The sequence below is a fragment of the Setaria italica genome, chromosome IX, assembly GCF_000263155.2.
Source record: "Setaria italica strain Yugu1 chromosome IX, Setaria_italica_v2.0, whole genome shotgun sequence".
NCBI classification, from domain to species: Eukaryota; Viridiplantae; Streptophyta; class Magnoliopsida; order Poales; family Poaceae; genus Setaria; species Setaria italica.
Genome location: NC_028458.1, coordinates 43,504,733 through 43,530,852, shown reverse-complemented (window position 1 = coordinate 43,530,852; position 26,120 = coordinate 43,504,733). Strand labels below are relative to the sequence as shown.

Below are 26,120 nucleotides of genomic sequence, written 5' to 3'. Positions count from 1 at the left end.
GCACGCACGCTATGCATGCATGCTGCGGGAGATTCGTCGGCAGACAAGCTGGGGGTTGGGATTTTGAGAGGCCTTTGTCTCTACGTCACTCGTTTTTTCTTTCTTTCTTTCTTTCATTATCCGATCCGTCCTTTTCTTGATTATCTACTTATTTAGTAATTTTTTTCCAGCCACTCCTTTACATTCGGACCACCATGATCCTTTAGGTTATTTGGAGTCCCTCTCGTTGGGAGTTGGGGCCGTTGATCTCAAGAGCAGTGGTCCCGGCCGGCACATCAAGAAATACTGAATCATCAGCTCATGATCCTCCTTCACCACTTGCAGAGTCCCCTGATGATGCCCTGATCACTTGGTTCCACATATGGGTGGCAAAATCTCCTGCAACCTTCTTCTCCTTTTGGTTTTGCAGCACTAGCAAAACTAAAAAGGATGTAGATCAGATCAGCTGGGGAAAAAAAGAGAGAAATATTAGACAAGATTAGTGGGGGAGAATTCCAGAGGAAAAAATGTGTCCAACTTGCTGTTTGGTGGCTGGTTATGGTCCAAATAAAATCTGTTGGATTTCGCAACCATTAGATTTCGATTTAATTCTCTTATGGTTTTCTATCGTATCGTTGTTTCGTCTTGGATCTAAATGCGCTGCTTCCAGTTTTTATTGGCGTTGACCGAAGGCCTGTTTGGATACACATTCATAAACTTTAGGACACTCATAAAGTGTATGAGCTAGAAATTGGTAGTCCTAAAATTTATGAGTGAGCTGTTTGGATAGAATCATAATCTTTAGGATGTTAGAGGGGGAATGACTTTTGTACCCCTAATTACTCCACCCTTGCTTTGTTTCTAGCGCCGTGGAGAGAGAAGGGGAGGGGCAACAGGGGTAAAGGATGGGTTGGGGACTACTTTTAGGAGAAAAATGATCCATTGTGATGGTTTGATCCTCCTAATGAAAACATCACTCCTAAACATTATAAATGCACTTTTATGACATATGTTTGGATGCACAAGTCCTAAAAGTGGATTAAAAGTGAAGTCCTAAATATTATGAGTGTGTATCCAAACAGGCCCTGAGTCGATAAGGTCCATCAAACCTATTCCACTCTGGTGAGTCTTTATACACTTGTCCAGAACAAAAGCAGAACAAATCACGGATTAAACCAAAATGTATAAGCTAAGGACTTGTGACCAATCGCGACAAGTCCTTAGCTTCCTGATGTTATTTTCCCTCCATTGCGATGCCACGGAGCTAGCTCTCCGTGGTCTACACACAAGTACTCTACTCCTACCTAGCAGTGGTACAAGAAAAGGTTTTTTCTGCTTTCTTTAGATCAAGTAGACGTACTACAGTCTACAAGGCCTCTGCCTGTTGTGTGGTCGGTGGCGGGGTTTGCCGGCGGTTACCGCTACCACGGGGCGGCAGTGCTTGTACGTGAAAAAAACAAGGGGCAGCAAACAAAATGCGGCTTTTGATTCACCCGAGCCGGGTGTCTGCTACCCAGTAGCCAGGGTCCATGCATAATGGCTGCATTGACGTCCGCGACGGATTCCTTGCATTGCTTGGAACTCCGCGAAAAAAAAACCTTTGCCAGTGCCCTGCTCTTTGCTGCCCGTGGATGCTCTTGCTCGCCTCGTTCAAAGTCCAAGGCTGCCAGGGTCCACACTTTCTGGGAGCTAAAGCACGTAGGGACAGGTGTAGAGTGCTACGCTTTGTCTGATCATCGGCTCATCGCTGTGGCATGATGGCGGTTTCTTTTAACTGTGCTATTTAGTAGGGACAGGTGTAGAATTATTAGAGTTTGCAACCTAACTATCTTATCCGAAAATTTCTAAACGAACACTCTTCATGGGACGGAAGAAGTATTTACTAGGAAATGATGTAGGAGTGGACCCTTTATAAATCTTAAATTTTCGAAGACAATGTTAAATTTCATATGCCTGATTTTCTTTCTTTCTGGCAACAAACCACAACAGCTAGATCTCATCGATTTGCTCCAATTTCATCTTCAATTTTCAACTTCTCTTCATTCCAACCGGTACACGTGTCACTGCACTCGCTCAACCTTGTACTCAGCATTCCCCGAGCGCCGCATTCGGCTACGCCCTCTTGGCGCCCACGTTCACCCACCCCTCAGCCAATTTGGCAATGGCACCATTGTTGTCATCGCCGCTGCCACCCCAGTCCTTTTTTATCCTTGATGTTCATCTCCGCTTGTATTGCTGGTCCAGACTTGGATGGCGGCATCTTGAACAGCGGGATCGGGGTAGCGGTGAGTACGGGCATCACTGGTGGGGTCGTTATGACGACGACGATAGGAGATGGGACGCGCGAGGGAGAAGAAAGGTGTGGATGGGCTGTTCTTTTTTTTTCTTCTCGCGAAGTGGTACATTGAAGTGTGTAACTAGTATCATTGGTGGGTAATTACTTCACAACTCTACGAGAATGTTTGAATCGTTATTTTCTGGAACAAATATTGAGGAGCTCCACAAAATACTTGGAGTTAGATCCATATTTTTCCTGGAGCTGGAGTTGGTGAAGCTGGAAGTGTTTGATTTGGAGGTTTTGAAGTAAAGTTGAAAAATGTGAAGTGGAGCAGTCCCAAAATCACCCTATATATGGAGACCTCCACTGAAAACGTTCTTTTCTTTTGCTCCATAATGACTTGGAGATTTAAGGAGACTCAAGAATAGGAGATGTGATTTTCAAATGGTTGATTTTTGGGTGTGGCTATACCTCAAACGTTTGAGATTTAGTTGTGTTCTCAATCACTTTTTTTTTACCATCTGATTGCAAATCAATAGCTCAGATCTGCTCTCTCTCCCCCTTATCTTCTTCCCAGTCGCCTCCTTCCTCCTCTTCATCTTCCCCGATACCGCATCCTTCCTTCTCTCCTTCGATGCCGCCCGCCCACCCTCCGCCTCGCCAGCGCTGTCCCCGGCGCCGGCAAGGTCCGCCGTCGAGCCCCCGCCCCCCACCGCTCTCCCTCCTCCTCCTTCGCTGATGGCCACCGCCTTGCCCGTCTTCGGTGACGGGGCCACTGAATCCGCCACCACCGTCTCGACCGCTCCCGCGCTAACACGTCAATGGTGCTCGCCCTCGCCGCCTCCACCGCCCAGTCGGGGGTCCTCTGCCACTCGGCTCTGGCAGCACCGGCGTCGCCTCTGCTCTCCCACCGTCTCGACCGCCACCATCGCCGGCTAGCGAGCCGCCCTGAAGCCTCTCTAGGCCCGAAGACCACGGGTAACTCTCCACCCCCATCCCAAACCCGGAACCCGAACCCTAAAGCTCACCGGCAACACTGTTGGAGCTGGGGGAGAACACCTAGAAAATGATTGAGACAAACTTAAAATTTTTAAGCGTTTGAGCTCCGGCAAATCTCTCGATTTTTCCCTAAAGTTGGCGATTTTAAATGCAAAATTCAGGGCAGCGGAAACACATCAGCGCTTGAGTGGGCCCAGTCAAAACGGCCAAAGCCCCTCCGATCGCCGATCCCGTCGGGACCCACAACGGAACCCCGTATAACACCCAAGCCGCAACAGCCTTCCCTCCGCATCCAAACACCACTTCCTCTGCTCTGCTCTTGCCGCGCCGACTTCGCCGGCGACCCAGCAATGGTCGACGTAGACCGCCGGCCGTCGCTCCCGCACGGCCTCCCGCGCCCGCCGTCCCACGCCGCGGGCCTCCGCCGACTCTCTACCCGCGCCTCGGCCCCCAGCACCCCGCGCACGCCGGCTCCCCCGTCTCCCTCCGCGGCGGCGGGCCCCCCGCCGTCCCCCTCCGTGGTTCTCGCTCACCTCGCCGCGGCCGGAGTGTCCGTCCTCCCGGGCCTCTCCGCCACCGAGCTCGCCCTCGCGGAGGCCGCGCTCGGCGGCGTCCAGCTCCCGCCCGATCTCCGCGAGCTCCTCGCCCTGGGCGTGCCCTCGGGGGACGGCTTCCCGGACTACCGGTCCCCGGCGGGGCTCCGCCTCCTCCGCTTCGCCGCGCAGGAGGTCCCCGCCGCCGTCGCCGCCGCGCTGCCCCTCGCCCCGGGCCGACGCCCTGGGCGCGCGCCGCCGCCGCCGCCGCCCCCGCCCCTCGTCCCGCTCTGCGGGCGGCATTACGTGCCGGCGACGCCGTGCCTCGCGGGGAACCCGGTGTTCCACGTGTCCGACTCCGGCGTGACGTTCGCGGGCGCCAACGCCGCCGACTTCCTCCTCCGCGCGTTCGCCACCGAGCCGCCCCCCGGGGCGCCGCTCCGGCGCCAGCTCTCCGCGCCGGCCCCGCCGCCGCCGGCGCCGGCCCCCGCGCCGCCGTCCACGGCGCGGCGCAGCCTGGACTCCGTCACCGGCAGGGCCCCGCGTTGGATCGAGTTCTGGACCGACGCGGCCGCGGCCGGGGACCGCTTCCTGGAGGTCCCCACGGGCGCCAGGAACAGCTCCGCCGGTGCCACGGCGCCGGAGTGGCTGCTGTCGAGCCTGGAGAGGGCGGGCGCCGCGCTGGCCCGCGGCGGGTGGGCCGCCGGCGAGGTGGAGGAGATGACGTCTACGGGGGCGGGCCCCGACGGTGGGGAGGCGCTGGCGCTGGCGCTGACGGTCGACCGGTGCTGCGGGGAGCTGAGGAGGGGTGGGTGGGCCGCGGAGGAGGTGGTGGAGATGCTGGGCGCGCTGCTGGGCCCGAGGAAGGCCCGGCGGGCGGCGACGGCGCTGCCGCCGGACGTGGCCGCCAGGGTGGGGAGGCTCGCCGAGGCCGTGTCGCGGGCGGTCGCGTCCCGTGGCAAAGCGAAACCCCCGAGGCCATCTTGAAAATGAAGAATCTTTTTTTCTTCTTCTTTTTCTTTGCGTTCTAATTTAGGCCGTAGTAGCTCTGTATTCCCTGTGACCGAGTAGTACGCGCGTGCACGTGTACTTGTACGTGAACATAGTTGTGTACAAGCAGCAGGTGCGTCGTATGGTTTCGATAGATCTACCATGTACATGTAGATATGTTAGGGTGAATGGAATCAATAAAGAAATCTGGGAGGCAGAAACATCGCTATTGTACATGTGGCTGCATGTTACGAAACCAGACAGCAGAGAACAGGGTTACATGGATCAACGAAGGTACATCTATCAGCTCATAACCCGTAGCGGACAAACACGATGACGATCGCATCACAGCAGAGTTGCCTCACGAAATGAATGGAACGCGGTCAAACGACTGAACTCTGAGGTGGCGTTTGGATAGGCACGGGAATGGGAATGGGTTATGAGGTTGGATAGGATGGTCTTTTCTCTTGTTTGGCTGGTCCTTGGTTTGGGTTAAGATTAGTAGTGGGACCCACACAAAAATAAGCAAAACAATAGAGCCTTGCTTCTCTTTCTCATCTATCACATCTGCTCGGCTCGTGGAGTCCTCATGTCAGGCGATTCCTCCCTTCGCCTCTGGCTTCAGCATCAATCGAGGTCCACAAATCAAGCTACATGCGGGTGCGGGAAGAAAAGGACCGTCCACAATCCACCGTCCAATTGAGTTTAGGACCCGGCGCCGTACAAGGCCAGTAGCTGCGCAGGCGGGGGCGGCAGGCCCTCCGCGCGCGGCGGTGCCGTTGGAGATTGCGGCCCCCGCGTGGCCCGCGCGTTCGAGGCGAGCGGCGCCTCCAGTGGCTAGCGCGTGAGGTGAGTGGCGGCTACGGCCTACGGCGGCTCTGGCGGACTGCGCGGGCGTGCTTATGAGCGGCGTGCGAGTCCAGCAGCAGGGAATTTGGTGATGCAGAACGGCAGAAGTCAAGGAAGGCGTCAAGGCGAGTTCCGGTCTTCCGGCTGGTCGGCGATGTGGGCGACGGCGGCTGTCCCTACACCCAGGTTCGTCACTGACGCCATATCCCGTTCGTAACCCACCCCTCCCCGTGGGATTGAAATGGTGAGAAATGAGTACAACATTTCCCATTCCCTATCCCTTCTCGTTTCCCTATCCCATAAATCAAACCTTCGTATCCCACTACCCAAACGTCACCTGAAGGGAGCACGCTAGGCGGGAGAAGCCGTGCTTTCATCAGGGTTTCAGTAGAGTCTGCTGCAGGGCCTTCCGCCGGGAGATCTCCCGACCCGACATGGCACTGGACTCGGCAACACAGCCACCCAGTTCCCGTTCTTCCCAGGCGCCTCCCTCACCAGGACGGCAACGGCAACGCCCGTGCCCCCAACAGTTGCAGTGTATCTGGTCGATAGCAGATCCCAGCAAGCGTACATGCATCTGCCGCCACAGTACGCCTGCTGCGATCTCAGCCGGCAGCGTACATGGGCTGCCGCGACGTAGCCAAACTGGGAACCCATAAACCATCTGGTTCTCGTAACCTTCACCTTGACGACAAACACAGGGAATACTCTATCGCACATGGATGTCCTGCTGTCTCGTAATAGGGGGCAAGCATATCTCCACCGGAAAGCTGAAAAAGAACCGAGGAGCAAGCCTCGGTAGCTTATAACAACTAGGCATCCAAATCGGCCCTGAGATTCATGGTTGCAAAACATGAAAACAGAGTGCTACGCTGTACCTGACCGGCTGCACGCATGACGCAGCAGCTACCGTTCCATGTCGCCATGCCTTGCGGTCACCCTAGGAGTAGAGGCGCCTGGTCGCCATGCTCAGGCCTCGCGTCCTCCTGCTGTGCCGTTGCAAGAGCTCCCTTGTAGAACGTCACATCAGCCGCGGCGGCGGATAATGACAGCGCGTGCAACCTGCAGGGAACAATCACCACGTGGCATTTTAGGAGGGCATATCCGAGTCCACGGGATGATTATCACCGAACAGTTCCATCTGGGCCTCGCCAGGGGAAAGATCCTGCCAGCGATGCTATCTCATCCTGGAGACACATGTTCCGATCTCACAAATGCTTCTGACTCCGAGGGTCAAAGAACCGCTGTGCAGACGGATCATTTCCTGGCTGGAGTTCACTAGTTGTTAGATTGAGGAATATGCAGCCATTTGTTCATCAGACCTGCAACAGGAAAACACTGACTGGAATTTTGTAACCATTAAAGTGTAAAGATAGAATGCATCTCCAACACAAGGCTGGCCACCTTTTTTCCCCATGTTCCCCCGGACAGTGCTAAGGAGTTATCTTGAGCAGCTCTGCAAGCTTGACAACTCAATACTGTAAACATTTATATGGAGTGATCCTGCAATCACGCCTCACCAATCACCAACTCCCTTCCAGAAACGCAAGATTCGGTCAGTAATACAGTTTGGTAAAGCAAATGAACTTAGGACAATCAGAAAAATATAAGGCGAGGCATTTCTTTTCAGATGCTGTAAACTATGAGCATGTTCAAATAAGTTATGTTAGGAAGTCCACAAACTAGAAGCGCAATGAACTACCAATCAGAGTATTAGTGCCTAAAAAATCAACTAAATAACACAAGAACGTTCTGTGAACAAAGAAACACACCAACTTGTTCATAAAAAATAATAAACACATCAGGCATTAAGATTGCACTCCATGGCTACATGAACTCAGCCAATATGCATGTGTACATCATAAAAATTCAACATGTTCAGTTGTTGAAATTTAAGCACATTTCATTAAATCCACTTGCAATTCGCAAGCATAAATATTCTAATCAAATGGTTTGACAAAGATCCTAAATTTATTTTTCTTGCTATAGTCGATCTAAATAGAAAACAATAGCAAAGTAAAGGTTGCTTATGACCAAAATGAAACAAATCATATACTCTACAAAAACAGAAATTACTGGGTCTAGAAGTAAAGCATTCCATTTTCAAAGCCTTATAGTTGGAAACAAATCATATCTCCAACATTTTCTTGGAACAGTCACAGCACTAGGCAACTCCTGAAGAATACTAATTTGCACACACAGAAACAAACTGTCGCTATCAGGGTCGTCTATTTTTAGACCCAGCAGCTATGTTGTAATGCAGAGTAAGGTACTGTTGAAAAAAATACAAATACAAATACAACCTACAAACATCTAACATGGTTCTGACCTATCCCAATTCCAAAACTCATAGCTAAGATCCACACTAAAAGATGAAAGTGGCAGCTAGCTCAAGCAGCAGTATACCATACTGTTATCAATGCATCAGTGCCACCCAGGAAGAAGCACCTCCAGTTGGGCTTGTCTTCTGCCACCGCTAGTGCTCTCCATACCAGGTCACATCACAAAACTATGCATAATAAGACAGCCAGGTGGGCCTCGGCAACAGTTCACCATTTGGATGTTCTGAAACAATTCATAGGAGTTTATGACATTAACACAAAAGGTACAATGCTTAATAAATGATCGCTCAAGTTCCCCTCTTTTGCATTACTACACAATTTGGTTGTTACGAGATGGGCTGTTCTGCAAAAAGAAAAGTCCTTCTGGTGTTTTGTAGATTGAGATAGTCCTTCGTATGTCCTTCATTGGTCTGGACTCTGGAGCTACCAACTTTACTCATAAAACATTTGTAAACATGAAACTGTAAAGAAAGGTCACACTTAAACGCGAAGCTCACAGACTTCACAAACAATTTGTTTCCCAAACAGCAACCAGCTCTACTCATAAAGTGTCTTTCCAAGTCTTTTTGTTCTTCTCTTTCTCCAGAGTAGTGGCCTTCCAGGTCTGACAAATAATTTCCACGATTAAGTTTGTTAAGTTATGCAAAAACTGTAAAAGATACTTCACTAGAAACGTACCTTATGCAGAAGTATAAGTATAGCTCTATTTTACAAAACTTAGATGCTTCTACTCTCTCTAGTCACCTACGGTATCTAATTACATACGGCAAACTGCCAAAAGAATAAGGTAGGCAGCGGGGGGGGGGGGGGGGGGGGCTGCCTACTTGCATCCGACTCTAAGGAAACCACTCATTTTCTAATGTTCAACACCAGAAGATCCAGGACAACTAAAAGCCCAACTCTGCTAAGAAAAACTATGACTTTAACTGAAGCTATTCACTGCCAGATCAAAGACATATGACAGCTGTACTTTTGCAAGACAAATAACTAAAGCATTCTATCATTTGGCATCAGCAAATTCAGTGCTTAACCTCATCAACACATCAAGCCACACTTGATGGCCAGGTGAACTCAGGGAGAGAAAATGTTGTTTTTTTCTCCTTTTCCAGAGTAGTGGCCCTCCAAGTCTGAGAAGCAAATTCCGTGATGTGTGATCAAGTCTGTTAAGTTATGCAGAAACTGTACAAGATACTTCACCTGAAACGTACCACATGCAGAAGTATATCTCATACTTCACAAAAGTTTGATGCTTCTAATATCTCAAATCACATATGGCTTATTATTAAAATATGACAAAGTGCCCAAAGAATAAGGAAGGCAGCAGGGGAAAAAATTGCTACTAATATCCAACTCTAATAAAACCACTCATTTTGTCAGAATCAACATTAGAAGACCCAGGACAACAAAAAGCCTAACTCTGGTAAGAAATCTATGACACATTGACACATTCAACTGAAGCTATTCACTTCCAGATCAAAGGATATATGGCATCTGTACTTTTGCAAGATAAAGAACTAAACCATTCTATCTTTTCGCATCAGCAAAATACTTCAGTACAGTGCTTAACCCCATGAACACATCAAGTTACACTTAATGGCCAGGTGAACTCAGGGAGAGAAAATGTTGGTCAGAGGAAAATATATACTATGTTTTACTGTTACCAAAAATCTCCACAAGAGCAGTGTCCATCTTTAAAGTGGTGGAACCGGTTTGAATCCCGGACAATGATCTCTCTCTCGGTTATTTTTGATATATATTTGGTTGCATTGTGACAATCCCCACAGACCCGCAGATTCTTGTATATGTGGAGCGGAGTTCTTGGAGGAGTATTTATAATGCCGAAGGCAATAGCTAATCTCTCACTATGGTTATTCAAGATCTGTTCCTTTTCATCCAGCTCTACATCTTGCAGCACAAAACTGTAGTCGGGAACATAGCCTAGACTTTTCATCTTCGCCAAAAGGTCCTGCAGCTCTCTCTGGATTTCTTCATGCTGAGGGTGGGGTTCTGTCTGGGTGCCACTGTAAAATACACTTACTGATCCTTTCACCTCCATTGAACTCCATCCAGGGGTCTTTTGCAGATTCTGGCGCCTGACCAAAGACCTTACTGCATCAACTCCATCCCATTTTCCAATCTTTGCATACATATTTGACATCAAAACATAATATCCTACATTCTCAGGATCAAGTTCACATAGGTTTTGTGAGGCCAGTTTACCCATTTCAACATTCCCATGAATCCTGCAGGCACCAAGCAACGCGCCCCAAACAGCAGAGTCAGGCTTAATTGGCATACCTTGTATGAACTCAAAAGCTTCATCCAACTGACCAGCCCTGCCAAGCATATCTACCATGCATGCATAGTGTTTCGCAATGGGCACGATTCCATACACGGTTTGCATTGAATCAAAGAAACTCCGACCTTGGTCAACTAAGCCAGCATGGCTACAGGCAGCCAATAATGAAACAAAAGTGACATGGTCAGGCTTAATTCCTTCTTGTTGCATTTCTGAGAAGAGATCGAGTGCCTTTGCACCATGCCCATGAACTCCAAGACCAGCTATGATGGCATTCCAAGTACCTGTGCTCCTTCTAGGCATATGGTCAAACAAAAGCATTGCTTCCGCGAGCTTCCCACATTTAGCATACAAGTCTATCAGACAAGTACTGACATACACATCAAGATTTAATCCAGTCTTAATAGACAGTGCATGCATTCGCATTCCCTGCTGCAATGCACCAAGGTTCGAGTATGCAGGCAAAACACTGACAAACGTCCCTTGAACCGGCTTCAGACCCTCATGCTTCTGCATGTGATTGTATGCATTGATTGCCTCATTGGAAAGTCCATTCTGCATATACCCTGTGATCAACGTGTTCCAGGACACCACATCTCGAGCAAGAAAGTTATCAAATACCCTCTGGGCAGCTTCAATCTTCGACAGCTTGGCATACATATCAACCATAGCATTTCCGGCAACGATGTCACCCACATCCCACCCCCGCCTCATCACATAGCAATGCGCTGACTTTGCACCACGTTCATCCCCACACTGAGCAACAGCAGACGCCAGGCAGACAAGTGTGAGCACATCAGGGTTAACCCCACTTTTCTTCATACCATGGAACAGCTCGACAGAAGAAGCAACCTTCCCACCTTGCTCATACGCTGAAATGATCGAATTCCACGTGACCAGATCCCGCAATGCCATTCCATCAAACACCCATTGCGCCTCCTCCAGCATCCCTAGCTTCCCGTACACGTCGATCAAGGCATTACACACAAATAGTTCCCCATCCAGCCCATGCTTCACCGCGTACACATGCATGACCAGAGCAAGCGCTCGGTCCCCCAGCAGGACGCACATCGGCAGCACGCTCGAGAGCGTCACTGCATCCCCGTCGAGGCCCAAGCCAACCATCCTCCCGAACAGCGCCACCGCGTCCACCGCCCGCGCGTTGCGGCACAGCCCTGAAAGCATCGCGTTCCACGCGGGCACGTCCCGCTCGGGCATTTCGTCGAACACCCTGTACGCCTCCGCGACGCGGCCGAAGCGGAGGTAGGCGTGGACAAGGGAGCCCGCGGCGAAGACGTTGGGGTGGAGGAGCCCCAGGCGGAGCGCGCAGGCGTGGAGCTGCGCGGCGGTGGCGGGGCCCGGGGCTACGCGGACGAGCGGTGGGAAGGTGAAGCCGTCGGGGCGGAGCGGGTGGGCGCCCGCGAGGAGGCGGCGGAGGAGCGGGAACGCGAGGCGCGGGAGGGCGGCCCGGGAGAAGGCGGCGATGAGGGAGTTGGCGAGGAGGAGAGGGGGCACCTGGAGGCGCGGGTCGAGGTGGCGGACGTGGCCGGAGGTGATGAGGACGGCGTGGAGGCCGCGCGGGAGCGCGGACGATGGCATTGGTGGGCGTAGCATGCGGCGCACGCCGCCGCGCGGGAGTATTTCTTCGCTGGAACCGCGCACAAGCGGAGTTTCCCCTGACATAGGAGAAAATAAAGATCCGGAAGGTTACATGCATGAAAAAAGAGAAAATAAAAAAACAAATCGGGATTGGAAGGCGGGTAACCACTCAACTCAAAAACACTAAACCAGACCGGTTGAGTTGAGACATCAACTCTATCGCAGCACTCCACTCAATCAGCGGTAGCAGAGAACACTACCCCACTCAACTCGCAATAACGCAGAGCCGAAGCTTTCATCGTGGCACCCCTAATAATGTCACTCTCGTGTAGTCGTCGAACCTCCATGTGTAACTTCGCGTCGACAGGGAACTGAAATAGATAGATCGCACCGCATCGAGAAGGCCACCGCTATGCGGGACCCATTGCCGTAGTACCGCTGCAATACCACACTCTACCCAATATAGTGATACCACCGGATCCAGACCTCTCGCAAGCTGCCTCACAGTCGCCACCACGAAAATATAATGCACGGGGCCTCGCCTCATCCCCTGTTGGACTCCACCTCGCTCTCGTCGCCTTGAAGAAACACCGCGCGGGGGGGTCTCGCCACATCTGCCAAGTACTCCATGTCACGGATCTGTTTCTTTTGTCGCGCGTCAGAATGGTGAGCAATGTTGCCCCGCTTCCCAAGGTCTCCATCAAACAGCCAAGCCACCGCCACAGGTTGACTTCGTCTTGTTGCTCAACCCGCGCATATAGCCTCCGCCGTCATGCTAGCAAGCTAAAGAAGTCACTTGCGCCGTCTTCCGGCGATGTATCGCACCGGAGTAACTCAGCAAAGCTGAGCAACCCGCCGCAATCCGCTGCAAGCCTAGTTGTCCCATGATGTCGTTGCTGCAAGCGCCGTCCTGCGGCGCAGTCCCACGCCGCACTGACAGTTGCCAAGTAACGCCAGCCGCCGCGGTCCGCTGCAAGCAGCCAACCCGACAAACATGCGGCCGCCTCTGGCCACCACCACAATTGCGATTGCCTCCACATGAGCTCAACAATCCCCATCAAGCTTGCCATCCTACACCATGCCGCCTTGCCACGCCGCAAGCCCGTCGTGGCGGGATTGCCACCATCGACGGTAGCCTCCCATGACCATCGGCGTCATCTGTATTGCCACAAGCCGAGTTGGATCTATAGAAATGACGCCTCCAAGAGTGCACGACGCCAATGGCGCCGCCGTCGCTCATCTAAAAACTCGACAGGGTTTTCACCCAGAAAACCCAGTGCACAGGGATAGAGCTCCAACATGACGCCCCCAGCGGGAAGAACAACGCCCTAGGACGCCCTCGCCATAGCCACCAGCATTGCCGGCAAAGCCTTTCACCCGGAGCATCCCATCTCTAACCGTTGCACACACAGCCCAACTATCAGGACGACCGCCTTAGAAGCCCACCCAGAGGCGGCGGCGCCGCCGTGCCTCCTCCCATGCTCATGCCCCATGCACGCCCATGCTCATGCTCACCGTCCAGACGCGTCGCCGACCTTAGATCCGCCACGCCGCAGGCTCTGCACCCGCGTGCGCCCGGCACGCCGCGGCCGCCGCCATGACCATGCCTCACGGCCATCGCGGGCCTCGCCGCTGGGTCGCCGCGCCCCCTCCTGGACGGCGCGGCCGGTCGCTCTGCTGGCCCTCGCGCCTCCGCCAGCGCGCGGCCGCCGCCGGGTCCGCACACCTCCTCTACGCCCGCGCGCGTCCTCCTCCGAGACTGCATCGCTGCCGGTTCCGACACTGAGTTTTGTTTGTGGATTTGGTCACCAACAAAAACTGTGGAAAATTGAACCAAAACCACCAGAAGCAATTTGGTCATTTCGACTTTGCATGTTCGTGTGGCGAGTTCTTAAGAAAATCCGATATAGAAATTATACAGTAAATTTTGATGGAACATGGTCACTAAAAAATAGTAAAAAAATAATATGAGTTCTCGGGTAAATAAAGAATAAATTTTATACAGTACTAGAGACTTCTTCAGAACCGGATCCTTCGGTTTGGTGGAACTGGATGTTCTGATTTGATGCAGCCACGTCAATTTTGATCATCAACGCCTATACACATGAGTCGAAAGACATGCAACAAATTGTGGCACGGTATGCAGATGCAGAGTTGCAGTCCGAGTATCGGAACCTTGATTCCTCTACGACAACAACAGCTTGGGTCTCCGACGAGGCGTCGAGTCCAAGGAAAATTCACTGCAACGATGATTCATCTTGGAACACGAACATGACTCCAACTCTGCAAAAGGGAGTTGCAATGGTTGGAGACCGGTAGCAAAACCTCGGACAAAAAAGGAAGACGAGGTTTTGATTCCCACGTCCCATATCCTGCCGGCGCTGATGGATTCTACCGACGCGGCCATGGCGAAGCAACAGGTCCCGTCGCCGCGCGCCGGCGACGACGTCCACGGCGCCGACTTGATCAGCGGCCTGAGCGACGACCTGCTCCTCCACGTGCTCCGGCTTCCTGCCCGCCGCGAGCGACTGCGGTGACGTGGTCCGCACGTCCGCGCTCTCCAGGCGCTGGCGCCACCTCTGGAAGCGCGTCCCGGCGCTCCGCTTCGCGTCGGGGGAGGACGTCGCGCCGGAGGACGTCAGGCGGTTCAATGCCATCGTCGGCGCCGTCCTCGCCCGGCGCGCCGACGCCGGCGCCCGCGTCGACGCGCTGGAGATCAGCACCGCGTGCTGGCCGGGGCGGGCCCTTGTCGCCACGTGGCTCCGTCTCGCCGCGGCGCACGTCGCGGGGACCTTCGCGCTCGTCGTGCCGCCGCCGCCTCCGGGTCGGCAGCTCCTCAGCGAGCTCCCGACCATCATGGGCGCCGCGGCGGTGCGGCTGAGCCTGGGCCACGCCACGCTCCCGCTCCCCGCCTTGGCGGCGTTCCGCGACCTGGCCGTGCTGTCGCTCGCCAGCGTCGCGCTCGCGCCCGGCCAGGGCGGCCATCTTGGCGCGCTGCTGTCGTCGCCGTGCTGCCCGCGGCTGCGGAGGCTCTCCCTGGAGTTCCTGACCGGGATGCCGGAGCTCCGCCTGGAGGCCGCCGCGCTGGAGGTCCTCGAGCTGGCGTTCCTCCTCGACCTGCGGCGGTTCCACGTGGACGCCGGCGCGCTCCGAGTCCTCCGCATCAAGGGCTGCTTCGCGTGGACGGAGGAGGTCGCCCGCGCCGGCACCGTGGCCACCGTCAAGGCGCCGGCGCTGGTGGAGCTCGCGTGCCCCCGCACGCGCGGCACGGAGCTGCTCGAGCTCGATGGCTGCTCTCGCGTGCGGCGCCTCGACGAGATTTGCATCAGGTCAAACCTGCGCCCATGGTGTGACGCCGGCGAGAACGACTTCGCCGTCGAGTTGCTGAGGAGCTGCAACGCCGCTCACCGCTTCCACCTCTGCCTCGAGGTCCCACCGGTATGCTCTATCTGCACAGTGGCATCGCGCCATTTGCTAATCTGTAATGCAATGCACACATGTTGAAGAAGCATTGAACTTATGCCAGTCATCCTTGGTGCAGAGAGACTACGCGAGGGCTGCGCCTGCGATCAGGGGCGGAGGCGCGGAGCTGCACCCCGTGCTGGGGGTGCTGCAGCACCCCCTTGCCCAAAGAGCACTAGTATGTATTAAGCTCACATATAAGGTGATTGCTTTTTGATTTAACTGTTGATCTCTCTTCTTCGGTTCCTGTCCATTGGCCTAGCCTCCAATGGCCCCCGGCTTTGATCTTTGGGCAACATCGCGTAGCACCCCCTTTGTCCCGTTCCTGGATCCGCCACTGCCTGCGATGAGCCGGCGGGCTGGAGGGACGATAGGATCCCGCTGCCACACCTCCGCAAGGCGGCGTTCGTCAGCTTCGCCGCGTGCTACCACCTAGCGCCGCTGCTGCTTGCCGGCACCCGGGCCCTAGAGGCGATGACCGTGACCGCGAGCAGTCGCGAGCTCGCCTTGCTGAGGAAGAGGTGGCGGCCGCGGATGAAGCTGGAGAGAGTCATGGAGTTGCGGCTGCCTCGCTCTAGGGGGAGGTGGGCGGCCTCCTGCAGAAGCGCCGCCACCACCGGTGCGCCGGCGTACCGGTGGGCGCCGGCCAGAGCAGCAGGCGGAAGATAGTGCGAGCATACTACGTGGCGTCGTTAAATCCTTTTGCTTTTCCATGGGAACTTAATTTGATTATTGGATTAAAGTCAGTGCAATGGGTGGCTTCCTCTGAATGGTGGCAACCGGCAATATTTCTTCTTTGTGGAACTAATCTGGTGATTGGCGTTGTATACCAAACTAAGCCCACTCGCTACTGATGTGTCGTCTCGTCGAGCTTAGGGCATGTACACATGTACAACGGCAATAAATGATCTATATGTAAATTGCCATGTCATACTCTACGGAGTACTCCATTCCAAATTACAATCATTCCAATTTTCAATTTTTTTTTACGGTAATGCTACACTCCGAGTGTCCGGACACGTCGGACGTTCCGCTCCAAAAATATCTGGCGCTTCCTATCTATCCATTTCCACCATTGTTTTTCTTCCCCATCCCACTCCCGTAACCTTTTTTCTTCAACCTTCCACCCCGGCGTCCTCCTCATCCACCCCGGCAGCGGCGTGCTCCCCCACCCAACGGCCTCGTCCCCCACCCGCTCCCCCACTCCGGCATCCTCCTCGCCCACCCCGGCGGCGGCGCGCTCCCCCACCCGGCGACCTCGTCCCCACCCCGGCATCCTCCTCGCCCACCCCGGCGGTGCCCCTCCCCCACTCCGGCGTCCTCACCCATCGGGGGCGCCCAACGCCTCCGGATCCGGTGGCCCTCTCCCCGACCCCGGCGAGATCCGAGCGGGGAAGGATCGGGCGGCGACCATGTTGCAATAGGTATCTCACGATGTTGCAGTAGGGATTCTTGGATGTTGCAAGCACTACCGTTTTTTTCTTCCCCATCCCTTTCCTTCTTCAACCTTCCATCCCGACGTATTCCTCATCCATCCCAGCGGCAGCACGCTCCCCAACCCCGACAGGCTCGTCCCGCACCCCGGTGTCCTCGTCCCCCACCCCAACGGCGGCGCGCTCCCCCACCATGGCGTCCTCCTCGTCTACCCCGGCGGCGGCGCGCTCCTCCACTCCGGGAACCTCGTCCCCCACCCTGGCGGCACCCCTCCCCCCACTCCGGCGTCCTCAACCAACCGGGAGCACCCAACGCCCCGGATCTGGTGGCCCTCTCCCCGACCCCGGCGAGATCCGAGCGGGGAAGGATCGGGCGGCGGCCATGGTGGACGACCTTCGGCGGCAGCCTGGTTGTCGTGGATCTGAGTGTTGCAATAGGTACCTCATGGTGTTGCAATAGTTATTTTTGGCTGTTGCAACGGTGGCTTTTGATGTTTCATATTGTTGACGCAGATTTTGACACATATGAAATCGGCGTCAAGAAGGGAAGGAATCAGCTGATGCGGCGAAACACGGAGGTCACGATTGGGAATCGGCCGATTGGTGCTATAGTTGAGGATTGGCCGATTGGTGCTGCAGTATTTCGGCGGATGGAGTTGGTGGAAATCGGCCGATTGGGAGGCTGGAGCGGTTGGGCCAATATGGGCCTAAAGTGAACTACGAAGATAAAACGGAGATCGGCCCATGGGAGCGCGATGACCAACTCCGATATGAATTATGCTTGTAAATATTCGTTTTCGTTTAAAATTAGAGATAGAATCCTAGTCGGTTAAAAGATTAGTTGTAACAGGCTATAAATAACCGCCTTCATAGATATGTAATCATCATCAAATCAATACAACAACCTACTGTTTCCTCGCATTTTACTTTCGAGCAGGCGACTTTGCCAATACTTTTCTTCTTTTCACGAGTTCGTACGGGTTAGCGGGGCTGCATCAACTTGATCTCCGGCCGATTCTGTAAGTTCCTCTTATCGAGTAATATCTAAGCTTTAACTTCGGGCGCATCGCTGTCGTTTCGTTTAGATTTATTCACCAGTTATCGATATTCACTAGAATTCTAGGTTTTGCCTGTTATTCTAGTTTTATCACCAGTTATCCAGCTTGGAATTAGAACTTTCGACCTTCTTATATCTTATTGCTTAATTTACTACTTTTTGCATAGCCGATTAAGATCTGTTCCTAGTGTTGCTACTGTAGCGTTGTTTTAGTTTACTCTTAGCAGTTTTCTTTACCAACGTTGCCTGGTAATCGGCTGTATTATAGCCGATTCCTTTATTACAGCAAATCGGCCGATTCGCTGATAAGCTCTCTCGAGATCGGAACCTTAGCCGATCGCAACCTTTGGGATCTGACACGTTTCTTTCCTCGCCAATCAACAGATTAGATTGGCTGGCACGCTGCGCGAACCGCACCAGGGCGATCACCCGAACAGGAGTTAAGCAGATTCTCCCGGGTCGTGTGTCCAACGCTAGAGATTCAATCGGCTGATTTCTAGCGCCAACACATATGTTTTGCGCCGGATCTGGTGGCCCTCTCCCCGACCTCGGCGAGATCCGAGCGGGGAAGGATCGGGCGGCGGCCATGGTGGAAGACCTTCGGCGGCAGGCTAGTTTGTCGTGGATCTGAGTGTTGCAATAGGTACCTCATGGTGTTGCAATAGTTCTTTTTGGATGTTGCAACAGTAGCTTTTGATGTTTCATCTGTTTTGCAACAGTCTGACTTGCCAGCAATCGGGTGTTGCACCAACTTGTTCATGATGTTGCATATAGTTGTTTTCTTTGTTTTGTCTCTTCTTCCTTCGTTGTTGCAATGTTGTAAGAGATATTTTTTTTGTTGTTGCAATGTGTCTATTTTGAATGTTGCACGAAGCAATTCGGATGTTTCATGCACGTAAAGGTGTTGCAATCCTCGGTGTTGCAAGTGTTGATTTTTGATATTTCGATAGTTATTTTTCAATGTTGCGACGGAACGTTCGATAAAACAAAATTATCGGACGTCCGGGCGCTAGCACTTCCAATTTTTTTAAGAGTCAAATCATCTCAAGTTTACCAAATTTATACAATAAAATACTAACATTCATGATACCAAATAAGTACCATTAGTTTTCTTATTAAATATATTTTCATTCATGATACCAAATAAGTACCATTAGTTTCTTCACTAAATATATTTTTATAGTGTATATATTCGGCGCCATAAATTTTTATGATCCTTTATAATTTTGATTAAATATAAAATAGTTTGACTCTGAAAAGAGTTAGAACGACCTACCGTTTGAAATCGAAGGGCGTGGATTTAACAAGGAGCGAGAGTTCCGTTGTCGCTTCACGAGAGGACGGCACCGGCTCGTGGTGGGATGTAAATTGACAGCCAGCAACACCCGTTGTACGCTCCATTCCCGTCGACGCCGGCTCACTATGATCTCGTGCGGATGGCGCGTGAATCCTCCTCCCCTACGCGCGCAAACGGAGAGGAAATAGCATGTGACACTCACCTGCGACGCTCGCCGCCGTCGAGCTGCCGACCCATCCGTGCCGCGCCGCCTGCCACCCACCGAGCTGCCTGCCTGGCCGCAGAGCCGCTGCGCTGGCCTCCGCACCGCTCGCAGAGCCTCCCTCTGGCCGTAGCGCTGCCGCCGAGCCGCTGCCGGCCATGCGCCCGGATCTGAGAGAATGGGAAAGAGGAGAGTCAAGGGGAAAAGCCATTGCGCCAAGCTCCTCCCCGCCGCCTGTGCTGCCGGCCACCGCTCCATGCCCCTCCCCACCACATCCCTCTATTCACCGCCCGCTGTGAAGTCAACCGAGGGAGAGACGGAGAGAGATTGAGAGATCAGAGATGAGAGAAGTTACGGCGACAGATGAGAGAAGTTACGGCGGAAGCTGAACAAAGGAGTCAGGTTACGTTGTTTGAGCTGCAGTTTTCATCTTTTCGGAGAAGCTGCTGGTGACTTTTTTTTAAAGCCATCCATGTGTTAGCTTTCTGAGCGCAAAAAGTTATAAAAATTCTAAAAACTGATCTTTTCAGTTTCGTACTTTTCTGAGCTTCTAACTTTTTCTGAAGTTGTACGAGAAATCTGCTATTTATTTGCTGTTTATTTGAGCTTCTGACTTTTCACGTTGAGGAGCTGAAGGAAAAAAAAAAGCTCACAGTCACCCTCACGGGAGAAATTTTTTCCATTGCACTTTTACAGTTTAGCTCTTTCTAAAGATATTTTTCACATAATGATCCTTTAGGCAGGCAAAATGGACATGAAATAAGTAAAAAGTTGGTTTAGCTCTTCCAATAGGATTGTATTTTATGCACGATACATTCTCTCAAAACAAGCCACAAAATAACATGTAGAGATCAAATTTGTGTTTGGTCGCCATATTTTTTAGTCCATACATAAATTAATCAAGCCATTATATAATTGACTGTATTGCAATTTTTATTTGACATTGCATAAATAGTCTAAACTGTTGTTTATTTTGTTGGGATTTTGACGATACTGAATCGCCGGCATTCAATTTCTTCACACCTGCGCCCTCCGTGCGGCGTCTACGGGAACGATTTTAAGCCGGCGATACCATGAATCAAAAGTCAGAACCGGTGCGGCCACGACATGCTCTGCGCTGGTTCTAGGGTCTTCGTGGGTGCGCCCAGATAACTCGTACGCTGCCTTTCCTAATAAAAAAGAGTAACTTCAACAGACTATCCATTTTTTATTTCTCTTCATATTGAGTTGCTCATTCCAACAGGACTATTCATTTCCCACTTTACAAATCCTCATTTCCCACTTTACAAATCCTAATAGCTACACTCTCCATCCACTCCAACAGCCTCTCTATTTCGCACTCAACAAACTCTCCATTTTATACGCGGGACCTACGTTTGATAAGCCAAACTCGCTTGCCAAGTTTGGAAAGTGTGAATGAGAATTTAGCAAGCCTGATGGGATGGCTATCCGGATCGTAATTTTCTGGCAGACTTGCTAAATTTTGACTTGGAGAGTGGGATAGCAGCTTTGTTGGAGATGCTCTAAGCCCGGTGGTTTCCAACCAGTACAAGAGAAGAATAAACGTACAAGCCAAGCCACTGTCCATATACGAAATATACAGATAATCACAACCGTGTTCTTCTCAGCGGCACAAGTTTGCTTGCTGAAATCTCATGTCGGGAAAACAGAGTGCATGGTGTAACATTAACACACCAGAAATACTGAAGAGAGAGCAACACAAATGCATTGCAATTTACATTCTCCTCTCATGTGCGCGTGCGGCATGCGACGACGAAGCACCAGTCAAAGGCAGCATTAACGATGAGACACCTGCAAAATGCGCACAATTAATTGTCTGCTAGTTACGGATCGAGCTACTCATCAAATTCGTTGAAAGTAATAAAACGATCTATGCAACCAATTGACTCGCAGTCAGGAGCAGGGAGAAAGTTTAAGGGCGATATCAAAGGTAATTAAGGGCAAGAGGGAAGGAAAATCAATCTCCTACCTTGCATCCTTTCCCAACCAGCTTTTTCCAGGTGACGTCATCTTCAGGATTCAGGTCCGTGGGGGCCAGATGAAGCTCCTTGAGAGCCGGCAGGTGCAGCAGTCCCTCCGGGAGCTTCTTCATTTTCAGGCAAAATTTAAGGTCCAGGAGTGAGAGCCTTGGCATTGTCTCGACCTCCAACCTCCACTCCTCAATGGAGAAATCATAAAGGTACAACTCTTGCAGCCGTGGGAACCCTTTGGCAGAGCAGAACATGGTTCGGCCTTTGTACCCCCATAACTCGAGCACCACCAGGCAGGGAAGCTTCTCCAGGATTGGCATCGGGTCTTCTTTAATGGTTTCAGCGGATAAAAGAAGCCTCCGTAGGCCTTGCGGGAGAAGCTGGCTATCAGGCAACTTATCGAGCAACGTGAACCGACCAAGGGTAACCTCAACCAGAAAAGTCATGTTTGCCAGTGCATGAATCATCTCTGCGGGCATGGACTCCGCCGCTGTCAATACGAGAGAAGTTAGTTGGGTCATTTGGCCCAAAAAGGCCCAAATGTACCCACTCCGGAAGAATTTACTGTTCCCCTTGTATGGGAGACTCAAATGTAAGGACTGGAGCTCTTTCTGTGGACAATTCCTTGGAGCTGAAAAAGATGCCTTTCCAAGGTAAACATGCCTTAGAGTAGGGATGTCCCATAAAGAGTTTGGTATTCTTGCCGATTCCAAGCTCGTTTCTCTCAGGTCTATAGTTTGCAAGTAAAGAAATTGTCCAATTGAAGAAGGTAGCGTAGCCTGCTGACACCTTCTCAACCCGAGATATCTTAGGTGAATGCACCCACTGATAACCCTGCCAAAATTAATTAGGATCGACTCTTCCACATAGAGAACTCTGAGGAATCTCAGCTTGGGTCGGGAGAATGGTGGAAGTTCAAAGCCAAACAGAGTTCGGAGATTAGGTGTTGCTGTGAACATGTTACCATCACAGAAGTTTTGAAAAGATGAACGATAGGAGACCATGGTATTGGACGAAGATTCACCAACATGGCCTGCAATTTTCGTTGTATATGGCAGGTGTAAGTAAGGGCCAAAAGCTACAAAGTACTTACAAAGTGAAAGTACTGTATTCACAAAGAGTGGAGAGGAAACCTGACCTATAGTGTTGTCGATGACATCAACAAGACCAGCATATCTCGCTTCTTCAATGCACCAGTCACGTAAAATATCATGAATCCTTATTTCTTCAATCCATCCGTTGGCCTTGCTTCGTCTAACCACTTGAACCAAACATCTTTGAGCCAGATCACTTACGTACATACGTGCTGTTTGTTCCCGTGTGTGCCTTGTTATAGGTGGAATGAAGCCTTCCGCTATCCATAATTTGATAAGATCCGATACAGATATGGAGTAATCCTCAGGGAAGACAGCAAGATAGAGGAAACAAGATTTTATATAATGATTTGGCAAGTCACTATAACTTCGAGCTAGTATGGCTCCCATCATCTGCCCATTTTCAGTTGACGTCCAACCCTGTAGTATATCTGACCATGCTTCTAGATTTAAATTCCTCGATAGATAGCCCCCCAAAACAGCTAGTGCAAGTGGTAGTCCTTTACATTTCCGTGCAAGCTTTCTCCCTATCTCTTCAAACTCATCAATGTTCTGTATCAAGGACCTTCTATATGGTGGTAAAGCTTTCATACTAAAAAGTTCCCAACTCTTTTCACCATCCAAGAGCTTCAGTTGGTGAACAAAGGTTGGCATTTCAATATGATTAGCAACATCAATCCTCCGGGTGGTTAACATTACTCTACAGCCATTATTTAAATCTGGAAATACTTTGACCATTCTATTTATTTGGTTCCATGTATTTGTTGTCCACACATCATCAAGCACAACTAAATATCTTTTTTCTGTAAGGAAGGCTTGTATCTTGTTTCTCAAAGCTATCTCTTCCATTTGACCAACTTCTCTACCATCATCTCTGCCCCTAGTGATCTGTTTCATAATATCCTTCAATAAATCAACAACCTCAAACTTCTGAGATACAGTAACCCAAGCAATTGCGTCGAAATGTTGTTTTATTTTATCTGAACTGCAGATTTTTCTAGCAAGTGTAGTTTTTCCTGCTCCACCCATGCCAACAATGGAGACTACACTAAGCTTGTTATCCTTTTCAGTTAATTTTTCAACTATTTCTTTTTGCTCATTGTCAAAACCGATAGCAGTAACAGCTTCAAAATTTTGGAGCACAAGACCGTGATCTTGCAGAGACTCATCATCAACATGAAAATTGCCTAACTCAGTATTACCCCGATTAAGGAATTCCAAATTTCTTGGACTTTCAAATATCTCACTAACCCTCCTCCTTATACGTTGAATTTCATTACCAACTTTGTGGAGAGTGATCAAATCGCTTGGTAAGCGAGCATACCTTGAAATGGCACCGACAAAGCCCTTCTTGAGCATGTTTCTCTTTTTCATGTAGTCCACAACTTGGAGGACATTCTCAGCTTCATATGTGGCATCCCTGATCTGCCTAATGCAGATAGTGGCATTTGCATTCCCTGATCTCCGCTTGGTGTCGGCATCGTTGAGGAAGCCATGTAGACGCTGCAGATCATCTTTCAAGAACCCGGCTTCACCAATGACTCCGCACAGCAGTGTGGTCTCCTGGACAGCAAGGTCCTTGATGCTCCCAGCGACGGCAGAAATAGCAGGCTCGACCATCTCTCTGCTCTCGATCGGAGTCTGAATGGATGGTTGGAAATGGGGTGACAGAATGCGGTTGTGGTTGTGGCAGGAGTGGTTTTGTCTTGGAATGCAAACGTTTGCTTTGGTTTTATCTTGGAATGCAAACGTTTGTGGTTTGCGTCGGATGACGATGCCGGCCGGCCTCCGGAACAGATAAGCGTCCGTGCGAGCTTTCGCCTCCTCAACCACACGTCGACCTCCGAGGTTAACTCACTGAGCTGTGGGCCAGTTCAGATACAAACTGATGCAGGTCCAGCGCTCAGTTTAGGCCTCATTCGTTTAAGCCGGATTGGATTCCAGCCAGGATTACTTCCAGACCCAGTTTGAGTGATTCCACCTGTGTCACTCAATCCGGCCAGGATTTAATCTTGCCAATCCACTCAAAACGAATAGGTCATAAAAGATTTGGTAGCAAGTCAATTCTCAGGAGGGTTAATACTGAGGCGTCACTGCTGGCGACATGGTTCCTTGGGGAAAAATTGGAGTCCAAGTCGGATCCACGAGGCGCAGCTGCCCACAGGACGCTGCTGCAAACGTTTTCGAGTCGCTCACCACCACCTACCACTCAACTGGCCACTGCCAAAACACAAGCGAAGAAGAACATGAGCTCTCATGAGCATCAGATATGAAAAATTGCATGTTGGAAAGCAGCCATTGTATCTGTACCCGATTGTATCTAACTGGGACAAGAGTATCATACAATATTATACTTTGTCTTCTTGGTTTGGTCCTCGCTGCCCAGCACTTGCTACCCCATCTCGTGCTTCTCAAAGATGCCTGCATGATCAACAGGCACAAGCAGTAAGTAAATAGCCAATAGCACTCTGACAATGAAATCAGACTCACGCATCACTCCAGATGTACTGATCCTACTGTTTCTCTAGTTACTTGTAGCATAGATTAATCTGACCACCAACAAGAATATCAGAACCAATAGGAACGCCATGTGCGCTACTATAGTAAATGTGTCCATCCAGAACTTGAAAGGACAATGCTATAAGCAAGTCAAACGAGAAGGAAATACTACCAGTAACTGCCGTGAACCTGCTATTCCCCCAATACAGAAACCAAGAATTTGCACGAACGAAAGAAATGAAGCAACGGAGAAAGAAACGGCACGGACCTTGGGAGCAAGAAGGGGGACTAGCTACCGGGCGAGGGGCGGCACTGGTCAAAGCGGCGGAGCACCTCGGGGTCTTGCATGGATAGCACGAAGCGCGATAGCGCCTCGAGGTAGAGCGCCGCCTGGTAACCCCCGGCGGCGGCGACGAGCTCCGAAAGAACGCCCCGACGGAGGCGGTTGGCCTCGAGCGCGACGCCCTTGAGCTCCTCCAGGAACGCCTCCACGTCAGCGGTGCCGGCCACCTCGGCGGCCACGAAGGCCTCCCGGGCCCGGCGGAGGCGGTCGTAGACGGCGGGGACGGCGGCGCGGATCCGGCGGGGACGGGAGGCTGAACGAGAGGGAGGACCGAGGGGAGACCGAGTCGAGCGAGCGGCCAGGCTCCGTTCCGGAGGGGAGGAGGTGGGGAATGATTGCGCGCGAGTAGAACCGGACCGGGAGTAGAACCGGGCCTGTTTCTATTCCGGATCAGATCTAACCGAACAGCATTCCGAGCCGTTCCAATCCGTCCAACCGGGCAAAACCGGCCGAACCGAACAGGCTCTTAGGCCTCGTTCGTTTCACCAGGATTGGATTCCAGCCAGGATTACTTTCAGATCTGGTTTGAAGATCTGGTTTGAGTGATTCCACCCGTGTCACTCAATCCGGCTAAGATTCATTCCAGGGGTGAGGAGGTATGGTTTTAGTCCGAGCTATCTAATGTAGAAAGATTCCAATCCAGGTCAGTTTTCGTTCCAGGCCAGACTAAAACGAACAACACTTTCAATGCAAGTCTGGTTTCAAACCGGACCACTTCAAACCACCAGGAATGGACCTCATTCCGAGCTAATCCGGTGAAAACGAACGAGGCCTTAATCGGCTCGAGAGAAGGCCGGTCTGATAATCGTGCAGCTGCTCTTATCATCACGCGTTGACCGTCTGACGATGCATATCTTCAGAATTGTGGGGCTAC

The 26,120-nt window shown here is 51.6% G+C and overlaps 3 protein-coding genes, 1 long non-coding RNA gene and 1 pseudogene across 5 annotated transcripts; 2 read left to right on the top strand and 3 right to left on the bottom strand.

Annotated features, from left to right (window-relative positions):
• Positions 1–3,399: 3,399 nt before the first annotated feature.
• On the top strand, positions 3,400–5,000 carry LOC101761748 (proline-rich protein 36). The gene has a single exon (XM_004984061.4). The coding sequence runs from the start codon at positions 3,607–3,609 to the stop codon at positions 4,774–4,776; it is 1,170 nt and encodes a 389-aa protein (XP_004984118.1). The 5' UTR covers positions 3,400–3,606; the 3' UTR covers positions 4,777–5,000.
• A 1,333-nt stretch (positions 5,001–6,333) lies between these two features.
• LOC111255815 lies at positions 6,334–8,457 on the bottom strand. Its single transcript, XR_002675825.1, has 2 exons — positions 8,035–8,457; positions 6,334–7,162 (listed from the first exon to the last, which is right to left on the bottom strand). It is a non-coding gene; the product is annotated as an uncharacterized LOC111255815 (long non-coding RNA).
• A 1,010-nt stretch (positions 8,458–9,467) lies between these two features.
• Positions 9,468–12,002, bottom strand: LOC101760955 (pentatricopeptide repeat-containing protein At4g33990). Its single transcript, XM_004984060.3, has one exon. It carries the CDS (start codon positions 11,950–11,952, stop codon positions 9,628–9,630), a length of 2,325 nt encoding a protein of 774 aa, XP_004984117.1. The 5' UTR covers positions 11,953–12,002; the 3' UTR covers positions 9,468–9,627.
• A 469-nt stretch (positions 12,003–12,471) lies between these two features.
• On the top strand, positions 12,472–16,250 carry LOC101761358 (annotated as a pseudogene).
• Positions 16,251–20,879: 4,629 nt separating this feature from the next.
• On the bottom strand, positions 20,880–25,592 carry LOC101760288 (putative disease resistance protein At1g50180). Of its 2 annotated transcripts, none has more exons than XM_014804509.2 (5): positions 25,172–25,592; positions 24,715–24,825; positions 22,449–24,624; positions 21,310–22,343; positions 20,880–21,131 (listed from the first exon to the last, which is right to left on the bottom strand). In XM_014804509.2, exons 3-5 carry the CDS (start codon positions 24,022–24,024, stop codon positions 21,117–21,119), a joined length of 2,625 nt encoding a protein of 874 aa, XP_014659995.1. In that variant the 5' UTR covers positions 24,025–24,624; positions 24,715–24,825; positions 25,172–25,592; the 3' UTR covers positions 20,880–21,116. The 2 variants fall into 2 exon arrangements, with proteins under 2 accessions (XP_014659995.1, XP_014659996.1); XM_014804510.2 differs by having other exon boundaries at positions 20,886–21,131; positions 24,749–24,825.
• Positions 25,593–26,120: the final 528 nt, after the last annotated feature.